Source organism: Clytia hemisphaerica, unplaced genomic scaffold, assembly GCF_902728285.1.
Source record: "Clytia hemisphaerica strain Z4C2 unplaced genomic scaffold, Clytia hemisphaerica genome assembly, whole genome shotgun sequence".
NCBI classification, from domain to species: Eukaryota; Metazoa; Cnidaria; class Hydrozoa; order Leptothecata; family Clytiidae; genus Clytia; species Clytia hemisphaerica.
Window position 1 is genome coordinate 720,756 of NW_027104530.1, and position 17,148 is coordinate 737,903.

The 17,148-nt window shown below is 35.6% G+C and overlaps 1 protein-coding gene across 1 annotated transcript in view; it reads left to right on the top strand.

The window, feature by feature from the left end:
- Positions 1–3,212: 3,212 nt before the first annotated feature.
- LOC136822344 (ankyrin repeat and fibronectin type-III domain-containing protein 1-like) overlaps positions 3,213–17,148 on the top strand; it is a 78,873-nt gene continuing 64,937 nt past the window's right edge. The window contains exons 1-4 of the mRNA XM_067078581.1: positions 3,213–4,131; positions 9,517–9,558; positions 10,290–10,477; positions 10,707–10,855. Of these exons, the coding sequence (XP_066934682.1) occupies positions 3,488–4,131; positions 9,517–9,558; positions 10,290–10,477; positions 10,707–10,855 (1,023 nt within the window). The 5' untranslated portion in view covers positions 3,213–3,487. The remainder of the gene's footprint in view (positions 4,132–9,516; positions 9,559–10,289; positions 10,478–10,706; positions 10,856–17,148) is intronic.

Genomic DNA, 17,148 nt, shown 5'->3' on the forward strand with positions numbered 1-17,148 from the left:
TCAATAATCTATGTTGTCGTGTAAAGCGACCCTTAAAAGATTTCTTCATTCTAATTTCACAACAACAACTCGTACAGCTTCTTTTCTTGTTTATGAGTTTGTGTTTTTCCTTTTTTTTTCGATTCCAATATACAGCCATACAGTTTTATATTATATCGCATCTTAACTGTTTTTGGGGAGATGGCGAAAATTGTATTGATATCGTGTTTTATAGAGTGTGATACCCGGGGGTTACTAGGGTTGCGAGCTGACGGGTATCTGCCGCCGACTTTCGACCCTCGTACTAAAAAGGAGGAAAAATAGGAAAATTTTGCGATTTTTACGATCCTTATGGGTCTAATTTGCAAAAAGAATTTAATTTCCTGTTTTTTCCAACTCTTACATTGACTTTAAGGTCCCAAAAAGCACTCTTAAGTGCGGCACATACCCGTACCCTTCTTGCTTAAAGTATCCCCCCCCGGGGTGATAGGTTGGTCTGATTGCTAGTCACAGGCTAGACAATCAGCTAACTTTTATATTGTAATTTTTGATGTTTTTTTCTAATCTTCCTTCTTATCAGAATAGGTTGAAAGCATATCCATTTAAAACCTTTTCTTAAAAAAATTGAAGAAAAAAAATGCAAAAATCGATTTCCCTAGTACAACGGCTTTCCCCCTTTTCTCCTTAATTTTTTTCTATTCTTTTTTAATAATATTTTCTCTTATTTTTTTTTCAGTTTCTTCATTTTCACTTTATTTCATTTCGATGTTTCACTTTGTAGGGTTTTCATGGTTTATACTTTTTTTTCCTATTAAACTTTTTTTTTTGTTGAAAGTAGTTAAATCAAAATCAAAATATTTTATATTTGCATTGACCAATTTTATATTAAACCTCTATTTTTTGTTGTTTGCTTTTAAAGTTTCTTTTTTCATCTATTTATACATTATTTCGCCCGAGAACAAGGCACTTAGATGGGCAGAAGTCCCTGCTGTGTTTAGCTTTAAACTTTGATGAAAAAAAAATTTCTTGAAAATAAGGCTGAACAAAAAGGATAACTATTTTGGAGAGATTGTTCGATTCGAGTTTGGGACCTTTTTTTTAAGACTTTCTTTTCATATTTCAGACGTTTTCATTTCTTTCTATTTGTGTATATTTTTGTGAAAATCTTTTCTAGGTCACACAGACACGTGTTATACCGAGGAGAAATCGATTCAAATGAGTCTTGGTTTACTTTTCTTGACCAAGTTGGAATTCCACATTGTTCCACATTGGAATGATAGTCTTGTTTCGTATGAAATTTAGAGTCGATTTGAGGACACTTTAATTGTGTAATTTTTTCTTCTGCTTAGTAATTTATCAAAATATCAGTCTTGTAGACTGAATTAAGTTAGTTCATTTAATGTTTTCTGCTCACCCAAATAGACTTATACGCATGCGTAATTTTGAGTTCTTTTAATACACATGTATTTTCCCGTGACAAACAAAGAGGAATGAATCTGATGGGTAGTACATTCATGTTCGGTCGGGGTTGGGGACGGCTAAATATGTCGTTCTTTGATAGTTAGGGTTAGGGTTTGTCGTTCTTTTTGTCGCTTTCTAATAGTTATTTGTCGTTCTTTTTAGATGGTCTGGAAACGTTAGATGAACAGTCTCATAAGATGGAGACATACTTTGTTTTTCTTAAAATGCCCTTTTAAGTAAGTTCAGAAAGTTATTGCGCAATTATATTCTATACCTTTTATTTAGGGAACAGAAATTTAAATCTTTGGAAAAAAATCTGGGGCGTTTTAACTGTGAGGGGAGGGACTGAAATCAGAATTTCATAGGTGAGAAAAAAAGCTGAAAAGGCTATTCCAGTAGACTTTTTTTGCAAGAAAATATTAATGAAAGAGCACTCCCAGGTGAAATAATTTCCAGTTGGGTGCTGATTTACGTGCAGAATATGATTCTTATCGAGAGTGGAAAAAATGTCAACAATCATATTTCTACTTGAGAGAATTGAGGGTGAAATATTCTTAAGGTATTCTTACTTTTTTAGACTTGGACTTGGACTTTTGAATGAACATTTGGAACTAAAATTATATTTCAGCCTCAAAGTTTAAATTCAAGTCTAACAAAGGAAGCAATTTTTTTCTGTTAACCAAATACAAAATGACTGTATTCTTATCAAATTCTGTGAAACTCACCCTAGAGGGTATTCTTACGGTTTGTCCAATTTTCACCCTGATATTCTTATAGAAGAAATTCTTATTAAAAAAAGCGTGTATCAACATTATCGAACAATGGAGCGTGAATTGTAGACCATTACAACTGTATTCCAAGGCCCTTCTACTACTTTCAATCAAAGGTATCTCTGGAGTCTCTTTAACTCAAACCTCTCTTTAACTGGAACAAGTTTTATGGTCCCTTCAATTAACAATGCCTTATAAACCTTACTCCATTTATTTATTCGAGGCTCCTCTTTCGATAGCTATCTACCAAAACGTAGGGGAGGGCGGCACGGCTATTTCTCCCTGGATTGCTCCATTAGTGAGCCCCCCCCCCCCCCCCAGCGGGACCCTCGATTCACGCAATCACGCAATTTTTTTTCGAAATTCACGCATTCACGCAAATTTTCCTCGAGTTTCACGCAATAACCCGATTTTTCAGGAAATCGGAAAATTTTCGGGAAAAATCGGGGAAACATTGAAAAATCGGTAAAACTGCACATGATCCGTGGAAAAAAGGGAAAATTCACGTATTCACGCACAAAATAGCCCAGATTCACGCATTCACGCAATCAAAAAGTGAGTTTTCATGTTCACGCAAGTTTTTTCAATTCACGTATTCACGCATTTTTTTTCCAATTTTCACGCATTCACGCAACTGAAAATGCCTATTCACGCATTCACGCAAACCGCTGGGGGGGCCCATTAGTTTTGCCCTAATCCTTCTCTTTAATTGCTGAGTGTTAAGCAGAGAGGCATCAAGTACCATTTTTTACTATGTACGAAGTCTCTGGTATAACATCCGGCCGGAGATTGCACCCACGAACTTGCTCTTCCTTTGGGCTACCGTCGCGTAAGGTTGAGTAATCGTCAATGTTTAACTTTTTAATTTGTTTTCCCAATTCCAAATTCATATGACAGACATATTTTTAAAAGCTTTTACTGTATATGTTTAAATAAAAGTGTTTAATATGAACATGTTTTAAAATATTTTGTTTTCACACCTTTTCTTTTTCATTTTAAAAGAATTGAAAAAAGAAACTTTGAAAACAAATTAAATGTATGAAGATAAAGTGAAATTTCAATTTAATAAGAATGGATACTGTGTTGGTTTGACTGGATTGAGCTGAAAAAAAAGACATCTATGTTCTGCTGCTGTGGACCGAATATACTGGAAGAAGATATTCTAAGTGATGATTCTCTTTATATGTTGAACGCTTAGAAAAGTGCTGTATGCTGATTGGATAATCATCAACATCTGAGATCAAGTAACGAAACCTGGACATTAGTTACCAGTCTACATGACTAATCATCGAGACCAAAACAATAATTTTTGTATAAGTAACCGTTCAATATTCCTTGAAGATTCACCACAACTGCAACAACTAGAGCTGCAACCGATTGGTATTAGAGCGTCTTCCGATTTAAATAATAATATCATTGATCAACGGAAATCACCGACAATTTACGAAAATAGTCGGGCGACGTATAGCCAACCCTTTAGCGTCAAGAATCGTCGTAATACCGACAAAAGTCACTTGAAGACGGAGAAATTTGTTACTGACGAGATTTTAAAAGAACAGTCAAACACGAAGAACAAAATTGGAAAAAATCGTTTTAAAAACGACAACTCTCGTCACGAGACGAGTACTATTCGCCACAAAGCCGATAAGAGTAGTAGCTCCAAAACCGAAAACGCTCTTTCAGCTAACGACATTACTCTTCACGAAAATATTCGTTTGCAAAACGACATTGGTCGAAATCATACCGAGAAAGTTAGTAACACCAAAACCGACAACATAGATTCTAACGACAAACGAAAAATGCTGGTAGCAACACACCGACAATCAATGGAAGATGATAACGACTCGTCAACGACAACCAACTTCTTGAATCCCTGCAATGAAGATCAATTTGATGAACAAATCAATCATGCTATACTCAAGTAAGCATACCTTTAAAAGTAGAATATTTTGTATTCAGTGTCGTAATTACTAGCAAACTATTGTTTTTGTAAACATCGCAATAAACACGACGTGTTGTTATTAAAGCTCTTTTGCGAGCTCTTTGGTATTAAATGTTATAAAAGGTTATTCAAAAGAAAACATCCGCACAGATTCCCGATAATTTTGCAGACTTGGTCGCGTTAAAACCTTTTTTTAGCCCACGTAAACCACGCAAATCTACTATGTCGTTAATAACGAGAGCGACAGAATATTTGCAAGAGCTCAACTGAGCGCGTAAGATCGCACGCGTCTTACGTAACTACCGAAAGAAATTCTTTAAAATTGAGAGGTCCATATACTCCCACAAAAAACTCCCTTTGTTTACTTTTTGTTACAAGGCATGATTTTTTATAATAGCTCCCCCATGATCTTGTTTCTGTTGCTCCATTGGGAATACAGATGGTTTGACAGTGTGTCGGTATTAGCTCTTTTTATCTGTGTACGACGAAATATCGGTACTTCTGTGTTGGACGTGCCACGTGTTGATAATAATGAAGATTTTAGGAGTTGCTGGCCTGGAGTTACTAATTTAAAAAGAAATCTTCGGTATTTCTGTGTTAGCTACTATACACCTTTTCAACCGTAGCCGCCAATTGCCGCGGGCATTTTTTTGTCCGTTTTACCACCCTAAAACCGTCCCAGTCCAAGATTTGATCGAGTTTAGGGTGGTAATTTGAATAATAAAGTTGCACGCGCCTGACTGCGCGACTATGGTCGAAAAGGTGTATTTTTACACCCCATTTATAAGGCTACGTAATCTGAGAGAAAATGGTTGCAAATGTTATGTAGATATTATATTGTTATTATGTTATTACTACTGTTATCAAACAAGCCACAAGGAAGTAAAGCCAAGACAGTCAGTTACTGGCATGTTGATGTTATAACGCGCGTGGTCTAAAGAAGAAAAATCACGCGCTCCCGCAAAACGCAGACCAATTTGTGAAGGAATTACAGTCTAATTAAATCTTTATGATTGTATCTCATTTTTGTCAATCTAGATGTTTGTTTTCTCTCTGATGTAACTTGTTTTTGTTTTTATGGTTATGATGGTCGTAAGCTTTAGTTTTCGATGGTTTTGCTGTAAGATTTGCTTCTATTAATTATGTTTTTGGATGAATTGAATTTTGCTTTTTGGTGTTTAAATAAGATATATTTTACGTAGATAGTCAAGTAATGTAGAAATTCTAGGCAGTCTTTCCATTGTTTCACAAGGATCTCATCAATCTTGCTAGGCTATATAAGAACTGAACATAACATTGAAAGGGGTGGGCATTCTAACTGCTGACGCCTCGTGTGGGGCGCTATCTTGATCCCTCAGCCATTGATCCATGTTACAGTACAAGTTTTTTTATAAGAACATCCGAAATTTTAAATTTTCCTTAAAATGTTCTTAACTTATTCTTAGTATTTTGGCCTTCGAAGCGTTATATTCTTATATGGTTCGTTCTTATACAAAAAAAACGTGTATAGAACTTCTGATAAACAATTTGCTCTTTTATGGCAGAGGTGGTGGATAAAATACTCAAAAAGTTTTAATCTAGATATCATTCGTTACTGTTGGATAAAGTGTAAACACAATGTACAACGCAAGGGAGTAGGAATCATTGCGCAGCAAAGTATTGGCGACTCTACAGATGTCGTCAAACAGTTGAAAAGAGTTGAACCATGTCGTATTCCTTGAACGACACTGGAAGAACAGTATTTAATGCCGAACCTTCGACGAGTGTCGCGGAATATCTCAATTCCTGGAACATCTACACACTATCTTGTACCAGATTAGTGGTACCCTATTCCCCTCACATGGCAACGGTTAACAATATCGGCCGGAAAGTTTTTGTTGTTATCACTGTTGGTTGACACCGACAGTAAAGATTGCTAAAATCCTTATTTTGTAACTGCAGGGCATGTTTTGTACACCGAAACACTTTTTCTTTTAAACTCCGAAACACTGACGGAAAAAGAGGGCTATTACACCGTCAAACCCGTACGCCTGCCTTCAAGTTGATTAACGATTTTTTTTGCCTTGTGGTATATACTACTTTCCGGATATTGCCATTCTGCATCCGTTCGAGGAGACAATGTTCTAGCAAAGATAAGTAGCATCTAATTTGCATTGGATTAACTTGTCAAATGCAATAATGATTGTTTTTTTCTTTACATACAATTTGTAGAGAAAGTGTTTTGCTTGTGATGTCGATGATTGTATTGATTGAACTTGACTTTACTTCTTCTCGTATTCGATTGTTTTTCTTAAAGGGATAATCGGATGTTTTGACCAAGATTATTGGCCTATAGAAACTTAAAGCGTTACGTTAAATCAGGTTACATCCAAAATATTGCCACATTTCGAAAGAGATGAAAAGACCCGGGGGGGGGGGCACTCAAGGTAAACGACATGCGGCCCTTAAGGGTCCTTTTTCCAAGCTTCCCAAAGTGCACTGCAAGGGTGCAAAATTTAGAAAATCTGACCATTTTTTGCCTTGAAATGGTCAAAACCTTGCAAAAAATGCACTGTAGGGGTAGATTTTTGCCCAAATTTACTCAAATTTGGCTAAATTTTCTCTGCACTGTAAGGGTCCGATCTGAAAGGCCTAACTTTGGTCGTTTTTGAATCGAGGCCCCTCCTAAGTAAAAGGAGTATTGTCAGTTACGTAGATTTGTTCGGTTTTCAGTGTTACTCTAGCTTCATCGAGAACTTTTGTTTGATAAAAAAATTGTCACTGTTATAACTACACATAGTTTATTCAACAGCATGTGGTTGATTTAAATCCATTGACAAATCATTAAAAATCACTTATATGCTTTTTATGACGGTTTTTTGATGCTCTAACTTAGAAAAACCTGTTTATTGCGGAAACTAGCTTTCTAATCGAGTTGAATGCTGTATTTTCATAATTTGCATTATGCTGAGAGAAGCAGCTGAAACTGACTTTGTTTTTTCTTGGCTCAGCCGAATCATTTGATATTTTGGCTTTACAGTCGACTCTTTCTAATTCTAGTTCTAGTTTGAATAATGTTATAAGAACGTTAGGGCAACATTCGAAATACAATTATATGGCGATTTGAAATACAATATCGTCGTTCACATGACTACTCTTAGGTGCCAAATAAACGCCCCCCCCCCCGCTTGTTAATTTTTCGATTTTTTCCAGCCCCCCGGACCTTATTAGGACCCCCCCGTTTATTAATTTTTGAAAAAATTCCCAGCTACCAAAAGGAAAGTTCCTTGTTTTACTCTAAAAAGCCTCAATCTAGTCTATTTTGACCCTTTTAGGGTTTTTTTAAGGTCCATTTCCAACCCCCCCCCGGTAATTAGGTCCCTCCCGTTTATTTGAACCCCCCGTTTATTTGGCACCTAAGAGTAAAGGTTCAATTTCTTAGTACCTTACCAAATTTACTGTGGTGGTCATCTTTAATGAGATGATAGTCAATGGGTAGTCAATGTTTTCACAAAAAGGCCACTCTCAAAGGCAGAACAGAATTGCAACATTTCCAATATTTTCCCAGGCACTTATTGGGCTTTTCCAGAAAAAAAACCGTGCACCCTCTGTTGAGGAGGTCCAACCTTTTTTTACCTACCCCCTTGGAATTCCAGGCAATTTTAGGATCATACCCCTCTGGAATTCCGAATTTTTACAAATTTTCGCAATCATTACCCCCTTGGAATTTCGCTTATTTTTGACGGATTTTCGTCTACCCTTATGGAATTCCACTGCATTTCAAACCTTACCCCCTTGGAACAGAAATGGACCTCCTCAACAGGGGGTGCACGATTTTTTTCTGGAAAAGCCCATTTTGAGATTGAACCTTTAGTCGTGTGGACGACAATATAGAGTGCTTTGAATAATAGAAGTTTGAATAAGAGAGTCCACTTTAGCGGTTCTTTTTGTCTTGGTCAAAATATTTCTTAGAAGAATCGAAAAAAACGAAGAAAAAAAAGGAAAAGGAAAGCAGTTTATCCGGATGCAATATAGCTTAAAAGTAGTTTCCCCTGCATAATTCACAAACGTTATGTCTCGAACAGCCTCCACTTATCTTTATGTAGTATCAAACTTTTTTACACGTTTTTTTAATAAGAATATCCAAAATTATTTAAGCCTTCGGATGTTCTTAATATTTCTTAGTTTTAAGCCTAAAAATGTTCTTAAAATGTTCTTATTTCACCATTTTGTGAGCTTTTTTTTGCGACTTCTTTAGAAATTGGGTGTTTAAGAGTCCGTAAAGCCTGAAAATGTTCTTAACTTGTTCTTAATATTTTGGCTATAGAAGCTTTATGTTCTTATATAATTTGCTCTTATAAAACGTGTTCATGAATAGTTTCTATTGACGTGTTTTTGATAACAAATTTTATTCATCATTTAGCGATCTTGAAAGAAGATCTTTTTTGAACTTGTTTCCATGCATATTTTATCCTGTTTTGGCCTTCCTCTTACTTTTCGTAGAACGTCCTCTATATATATCATATTGTATGTGGGTTTGTCGAGTCCTAACAGCCCCCAAGCAGTTTGCGTGGTGGCGTGATTAGGGCCTTTTTTCGACTTGATGCCTTAATCTATGATTTCAAAAAGCGTGATGCGTGATTGATATAGAGAGTTTTTTCGGTGTGATGACGCGATGCCAGAATATTTTTGGCGTAATCAGGGTCCTCCTCTAAGGAAAAAAATGTTTGAATGAGACTAAACAGGTCGCACACAACGTTGTCTCATCAGCCATCTAACGTTCGATTGAAACATACATCCCTGTGCTAGCTGGGATAGTCTAGAAGCTTTGAGACATACTTTTTGATTGTTTTTTATGACGTCCTATAAATTATCTAAGGCAACTAAGTAAGGATTGCGATAGACTCTGTTATAGTCTAAAGACAAATCACTAACTAAGAAGTAAGCCAAAGAAAATTCGCAAACGGGATTTTGCCGAAACGAGTTTACAGTCAGTAGAGTTTGCCATAGTTTTTTCGTTTTTTTTTTTCGTATACCGCCATTACGGTTGTAAACTCCACATGTATATATTCCCGCCTTTACTATCCCTGTAATGGACGATAACATCCTCTAGGATTGGGGGTAGTCTAAAAGACTAAGCTAGTTTTATTCAGTCACCATGATAAATCTGATGGTAAGTTTTGGCTGAATAGCATTATTCCAAAGTAAACTTCAAAGTCCGTAAGTATATATCTTTAAAGCACCAAAAACACTACATTGCCGTGTGTCGTGTGGGTTAGCCTTGTGAACAGGGGCTTAGTTAACTAGGCTAGGAGTAGGGCACCAAGCTGTTTATAGTCAACTAACTCCTCATGCCCTAAACTACTTTTTCAATTTTCATTTCAGTGAAAAAAGAAAAGTTTTTGGACGCTCCCTGTCCTGTGATGTGTAAGTAGAATTTTTTATTCTCAAGATTTTCTCACAAAATTCAAGTACGTCTCTTTCTTACGCAAGCAACCGAAGATACGGAATCCCCCTTGTGGCTTTTTCAAAAAGAAGATGTTTTCACCACCTTTCAGTTCGCCGTTACCACAGATTACTACTCCAAAGTATATTGAAAAATTAACTCTTTGTTTGCCTTTACACGAAATTTCGCCTTGTGTGAAAATCTTTTTTGGCTACCTTTTACTATAGTGTAGCTTTTTTTATACAGTAGAGTCTCCATAACTCGAGCCCGCAGGGGGGACACAAATTTGTTTGAGTCGAGAAAATTTCGAGTTATGGAGTAAGGTTTAAAGGCATTAGAGTCATAGAGGTTCGAGTTAAAGAAACTCAACTGTTTAGAAACAAATGAATTACAAACGGTGTAGATATACACCAAATACTCCTAGTTTAGCCTCAAGTTTTCTATTAGATTGAATCGTGTCAGCACTATATGATGATAAAGTTACGATGACAAACACAACAAAAAATTCGCGGCGAAAAGCCCAAATGTTTCAAAAATTCACGGTGAAAAACCCCAATCTTTCACGGTGGAAAGCTTGCAATCTATTGAAAAATGTCAGCGTTTGCAGTAAATTCACCAAGGAGGTCACGGAGTTTTTTTTTGCATTTTCCTATTTTTTTAGATGGTGTAATCCTTGGTGACACATTTTTTATTTAAAGTTTTTATTTTTCAGCCTTGGAAAACGTTCAAACACACTGCACAAACCTCTAATGTCGATCCTGACACAAACCATTCCTAAAGTTTATAAGAAGCGTAACCTTGGTTACCATTATGAAAACGAGACTACTGGTTGCCATAGCAACATGAATCACGTGGACAGAACAGTTAACCAGTTTCATTGTTTGGATATTACACCGACTAGTAAGTGGCCGAAAAGACGTTTTTCTTTTTATAAGGAAACTTAACTTGGCACCGAGCCTGGAAGTCCTTATCTTTCATGAGAATTTCAGCCTCAAAGTTCCTTATCGAGCTCCTTATTTACTTAGCTTCTACGATTTTATTGAATGTTGTTTTGTCAATAATTTGTCAGCTTTTTGTTTAGTCTTTTGTAAATGTGTGTAAGTTCAAGTTTAACTCTTTCATTTTTTAGTTGCATGGGCTAACGAGGAAGATGATATTATAAACGGGTCGTTCCGTACTCCATCTATCAAACAACGGGCAGTCAATACGACGGACTTTACCCCATTTGCTCAAGTAGCCTATCAGCCTTATTACCAGCAAAGACAGAACATTCGAAATGTAAGCTAGATTTTTTTCTTTCAGATCCTTGACCTCTGTTAAAACCGTGGCCTGAGTTATATGTGCTATCTAGGTGCTATCTTGGCCCCCTAAAGGGGTTGACATTACTCTCAATGTAAATACAGTACTATCAGTATCAAATTTATAAAAACTCCGATCAAAGATTGCTGTTCAGAAACCGCGTTTTTTTATTCAAAAATGGTTCGGTACGGTTTGACATATAGCCTAGAAACCAATAAATTCCTCCCAGATGGAAATATTCGATGAAATCAAGTTGAAGGCCCGAAATTGACATTCTCGCTCGAACTTCAATTTTCGAAATATGGTAAAATAACCAAAATTGCCAATATGTTATGGCACTGATTGTAGTATAGTGTTAGTCTGCCATTGCAGTTGACTCGGAAAAGAGGGACGAGCTGGAGTTTTTACAAGATACTTCACTAATTGGTCATTTGAAGTGATAGAGATGACGCGTTCTTTAGAAAAAGTAACAAAATTGTTTCATTACTGGTTAACGACCAACCAAATCAAATAAGAGCTTGTAAAAACTCCAGCTTGTCCCGGAAAAGAGAGCGTATCGAATATTAGAGCGTCGTTCACGAGAGACTTTTGCTTTTTACGCCGGCCATTACTGGCGTTATTTTTTTCATTGCTGGCGTAAAAAGGGGCGATAAGATGTTATCGAATAAACGAGTGTAACTAATAGTAGACCTTCGAATTAGAGAACTGTGAAATCCAAAAAAAATAAAAAAATGATTCAAGTAATGTATTTTTTCCTTTTGCAAAATTTTTTATATTTGCGTGGGTTAAATGATGATTGAATTGTCATACACGGTTTTTTATATAAGAATAATCTATATAAGAACATGAGGCTTTGATGGCCTAAGTAATAAGAACAAGTTAAGAACATTTTAAGGCTTTACGAACTCGATTTCCTAGGAAAATGGGCAAAAATGCTCACAAAATGGTTAAAATAAAAACATGTTAAGAACATATTTAGTCTTGAGATTCGAAAAGTTAAGAACATCTGAAGGCTTCAAAAATTTTGATGTTCTTATTAAAAAAACTTGTACTGACTGCGTGTGAAAATTGTGTTACTATAGAGTAGTTTTTCTCTCTGCTTGGTGGTGGTGGTAAGGTTACTCATTAGGAAAATTGTTTCAAAGGTAGGCTTAAAGGACTTCGTGTAAAAGATAATTATGAAAATACGGATTGCGCTGGAATAGGCTACATGTTATAATTAGAGGGCTCCTTGGCTGAAGACTTTTAAGCTTCTATGTAATTAGAATTCATGATATTCATGACGCAATGTTGTCTACGGAAAGACCCCGGTTTTTGCCGGTATTGGCAAATTTTATACAACTTTTGTCTAGTTTAGATTTTCCACTACTGGCTATAAAAAACCGGGGTATTTTAGTAGGAAACATTACGTCATGAATATCATGAATTCGAATACACGTTTTTTTTTTACAAGAACGTCAAAAATTTTCGAAGCCTTCGGATGTTCTTAGTTTTTTGGATTTGAAGCCTAAAAATGTTCTTAAAATGTTCTTATTTTCAGCATTTTTGAGCATTTTGATGTAATTTCTTAAGAAAATGCATGTTTTTAAGTCTCCAAAGCCTTAGAATGTTCTTAGAATGTTCTTAAATTTTTGGGCCTCGAAGCCTTATGTTCTTATATAGTTTGTTCTTATAAAAAAAAAACGTGTATTTCCTCCCCATTTTTGTCAGGTTCTTTTTCTCTTGTTCGATTTGTCGGTTTTTCGTTCGATTTCGATGGAATCAGTTATATCAAGCAGCCTTTTGAGCGAATAATGATTCGCGGAATCGTATCTTTTAAACATAAATTATGTCTGTTAGATATTTTTCTTATAGAAATAATGTGTTTAGTAATTGATAAACTGTTTCTACACTAGATTATTATTCCATTTTTTGAGATTGTATACATAAGCTTATTACAAAACTTATAGAGGTTGCAGACTATAGAACAACAGGATATTATGAGATAAGCTAGTTATTATACGTTGAGTGGTAGAAACATCAAGTGGATTTATTTTAACGTGATTCTGATAAATCGTTACTTTTAGCATCTTTGCACAGTTGTGAGTTTGTTTACTGAAAATTGGTGAACTTTCTTCCAAATGATACTTCAAGGCCGTGTTCAGACGTTACGGCTCCGTTTTGTACCGTTCCGAAACGAAACGGTTCCGAAACAAGTGTAAACGTCAAAATTCGAAACGTCAAAAAAGAAGACGTTACAAGCAAAACAGATTGAAACAGTTTCGCTCCACTTTTTTCATAGGAAAGGAACTGCTCCGTTTTCTTGCTCCGACACGTTCCGAAATCAATATAAACACACTCGATCCGTAACGAAAATCGTACCGGAGCGAAACGAAACAGTAACGTGTAAACATGGTCTAAGTTTGTCTAATATCGACATACCTCATCTAATTCTGACTCCCCTCTTTAGAGATAAGAATGATAGGAAGGTTAGAATTGCTGATTGAAAGTATATTCTTTGCTCAGCGGTCAGAGAGGAAAAAACCTTTTGTCAACCTTTTTTCCTATCTCTGAAAAGAAAGGTGTTGAAATTAGATGAGGGATGCTGACATTAGACCAGCTTATGTACTTTGGTGAAAATTTAGATCTAGAAACATGACAAACGTCTTGATTTTGAAAGAGACTTTTGTAGACTGATTCTGTTCAGCAGTTTTTTCCATGATTCTGAACATGGAAACTAAAATTTCATTTTCTTTACAAAAGAGTATAAGGTAGGTCCGTTGGCCTCATAACTCCCAGCTGCCTTGGTCCTGTGAAAATTGTCTATTAAGTGACTCTTAATTCCCGGCGAAAAGGCTGTCGGTTATGTGCATTCTATAACGGCCCTCCCTATTTACACCTTTTTTACAATTTCAAAAGTCTCTTAAAGGGGTACAAAACCATAAAATATCATTTTTTTCTCTGGAAGGGTCTACAAATCACGAAATATCAAAAGTCGACTTTCTCATCGACATGTCATAAAGTTTTCGTAATTTGGAACAAGATTTAAAAATGTCGGCTCAGAAATGAGTTTTGTGGTAAAAATGTCAAAATAAGGCAAATATTATCGAAATTCATTCTTTTTAAGGGTCGATAGAGTAGAGTTTTTGATACAGTTTTTGATGGTGTAAATCCATTTCATCATGGATATTCTTAACTTTTTTGGGAAAATCATCCTAAAATATTCTTACAGCATTCTTAGGTTAGGATCCTAATTCAGACTAGATTTAACATTTAGTACATACCCTACGCTACGTCTCAAGTATAAAATGACATTTTTGTGAAAGGAGTGAGCCTTACTTGGGGGTATTGACAATTTACAGTTAATGCTCTGAAATGACATTCTTAGCTTGAGTAGCAAAACTCCATGAAGGTGATATTCTTAGCATATTCTTAATTTTTTGGCCATTTTCATCATAGAAATTCTTATAAAGTGTATTCTTATAAAAAAAGTGTGTAGACTTCGTAACAAACCTTTTAATACGATGTTTTCAAAGTCCATGGAAACATGTCAAATAGCTTGTAGAAAATTCTTTTCCAACTTCAACAAATTCTATCATGGAAAGGGGTGGGACTGTAACCCTATACTTGTGAAAGTTAATTCTTTGTGTTTTAGAAATCTCGATTATTTTTTAGTTGATACTGTACAGTTTATTCTCTAAACCAGTTATATTACTTTAAAACCTCAAAGTAGTAAATAAAAGTAAAAGTGATGTTATATGGAGATTATGGATAGAGTCCAAATAATTATTTAGGAAAGCCTAGCCATCAGCTCCATCTGCGTCAGTCAGTATTTATAAAGTTCAAGAAAAGGGAGTAAAGATGTCTGTCTAGAAACTTGGTCTAGACGTGGAAGGAACTTCATTACATTCGAGATTGAACTTGGAACTCTTAATTTGTTACAATTACGCTGTCTTAGACCATTTATCATTCTTTGATGGCTTTGTAAGAATTAGCTTTATTGATGGCAAAGGAATAAGAAGGCTACTTTGAGCCTTGGGGTGACAAATAACCTCCGAACAGATTCTACTCCGCGCATGGCACGTATCGCCTACTTCGCGCATGGCACGCATCGCTCTAAAGGCTATTATTATCAGGCACCCGGATGCAGAAATTTTCAATCAACACGCTAAAACTCTAAAGGTCGGGAAAATTTTTAAATTGGCCCGCTCCTTTTGAGCTTTAACGTGGGCGGCCGCCAATCTGCCATCGGAATATCAGATGAGCTTAATTTAGGCGTACAACCTTTCGCCCTCAAAAGGCCATGAGGAGAGGAGGGAAGGGAACAGTCTAATTTGGAAGAGCAAATTTCGTTTGCTCGAAATCTCGAGTGCAGGTGCAAAATTTGAGGTTTTCAGGTGCAAGTTCAGACGGACTTTTAACCTCAAGTGCAGAGTTCCGATATTTTTTCCTCAAGTGCAGCTAATTTTTAGCAATGTTTTGCCTTTTTTAGGTGAATTTCCGATGTATAGGTGCACCTTGTCCGAACCAAAATTTATCAGGTGCGTTCTTTCAGTGCGGAACTTGGTATTTCCGCATTTTTACCCGAGTGCGGCCTTGCTATACTCTGCAAATTCAGGAAGTAGGACGTATAATGTTCTGAGATATTTTATCTTCGTCGAAAATTGGATTGGCATTCAAAAGTCACTCAAACATAATATATGATCGAATTAGAAGACAGATAGTACATGCTTTTTTTATGATAAGAACAACTTGTTAAGATTATGATGTTCGATTTTGACCAGAACCTAAGAATATGAACAACCTAAACGCCCCAGATTTCAGATCAGGAAATACTCGTATTGAAATTTTTTGCAGTATAGATGGCTATGACTGATCTTTGAATGTCTATGTTAATCTATGGAACCAATTTCAAGATTGCTGATAAAAAGTCTGATAAATGCTTTAGCTTATACACTCTTTTTTTATAAGAACAAGTAAAGTTTTTTGAGGCTCGACCGTTCTGATTATTTTGGCTTTAAGTTCTAATTCTGTTCTAACTATTAGGGGGGAAAAGGAGGCTGAAATTGTGTCATGTCAGGCTCGATGTTGTTGTTAAATTATTCTTATTATTTGGAATCTGTGAGCTTCATTGTTCTTATAAGATTGTTGTTATAAAAAAGAGTATATGTCTTCAATCCAATTTAGACGAGCTGAGAAGTTTTGTCAGGTATCTTTGAGTTTAGTTGAACTCCTGTGAACTCCTCAATATGGGACAATACACGTTTTTTTTTTATTAGAACCTAGTTTATAAGAACATATAGGCTGAAATTCGTCGAAAAATTAAGAACATCTTAAGAACATGCCCAGCCTCAGTTTGGAAAAAAATGACAAGAAACTACAATTTTTTCCTCTTTTTAAGCAGTTTTAACCGAATTTAGGGGTGGATCTTCAAAAGTCAAGAGTCAAATATTGTCCAAATTTTGCCAAATTTAAGTGCTCTTTATTTTGTATCATATTGTCGATTTAGAGTAGTCTGAAAAATTAAGAACGCATTTAAGAACATTTTAGGCTGAAAATTGCTAAAAAAATAAGCACATCCAGGCTCAGCCAAATTTTAGGTGTTCTAATAAAAAAAAAACGTGTATGGTGTTGATGATTTCATTTTCTACTTTTAATTTTTTGTTTTGATTCGTGTTTTGAACTTGTCGCGAATTTTTATTAATTTGAAAACAGTTTTTATATGATATTTTGATGCAATATTTCAAAACAAAGTCAAAATGTAAATATTAGAAAGGTTTGATAACTTTATTTTTATGGAACATGAAAGATTTTGATCAAATATTTACACCTCCCTCTGAAATTAATGATAAATAGGTCCTATCATTGATGATGTTTTCGTATCAGTTTGTTTGAATTCATGTATTTGATGTCTTCTCTGTGGGCAGGTTGTTTTTGAGGTATCTATTAAGGTATTTTGTCTGGTCTGGAATTTGTATAGGGCCTTTATTTACTTCCTGCTTGAGAACAAAAAGTAAGGGAAGGCAAACACCAGGCAATCATTTCTTCCGAAAAAAATGTCTTTCAAAAACAGTGAGTGGTAATGGCTTTCTTTTTCCTGAATTTATGTTAGTGTTCAAATAATATGGTAAAGCATAGTTCACATTGCATGAAATTAACAAATTTTACAGCCTTAAGCTTTCGTGCTACAGATTGTTTAATACGTTCTACAGTTATACATTCTTATGAAAAGCGTGCAGTAAAATCTTCATCCCGATTCGAGGTACTATATGTTTGCGAAATGACAAGGGTGT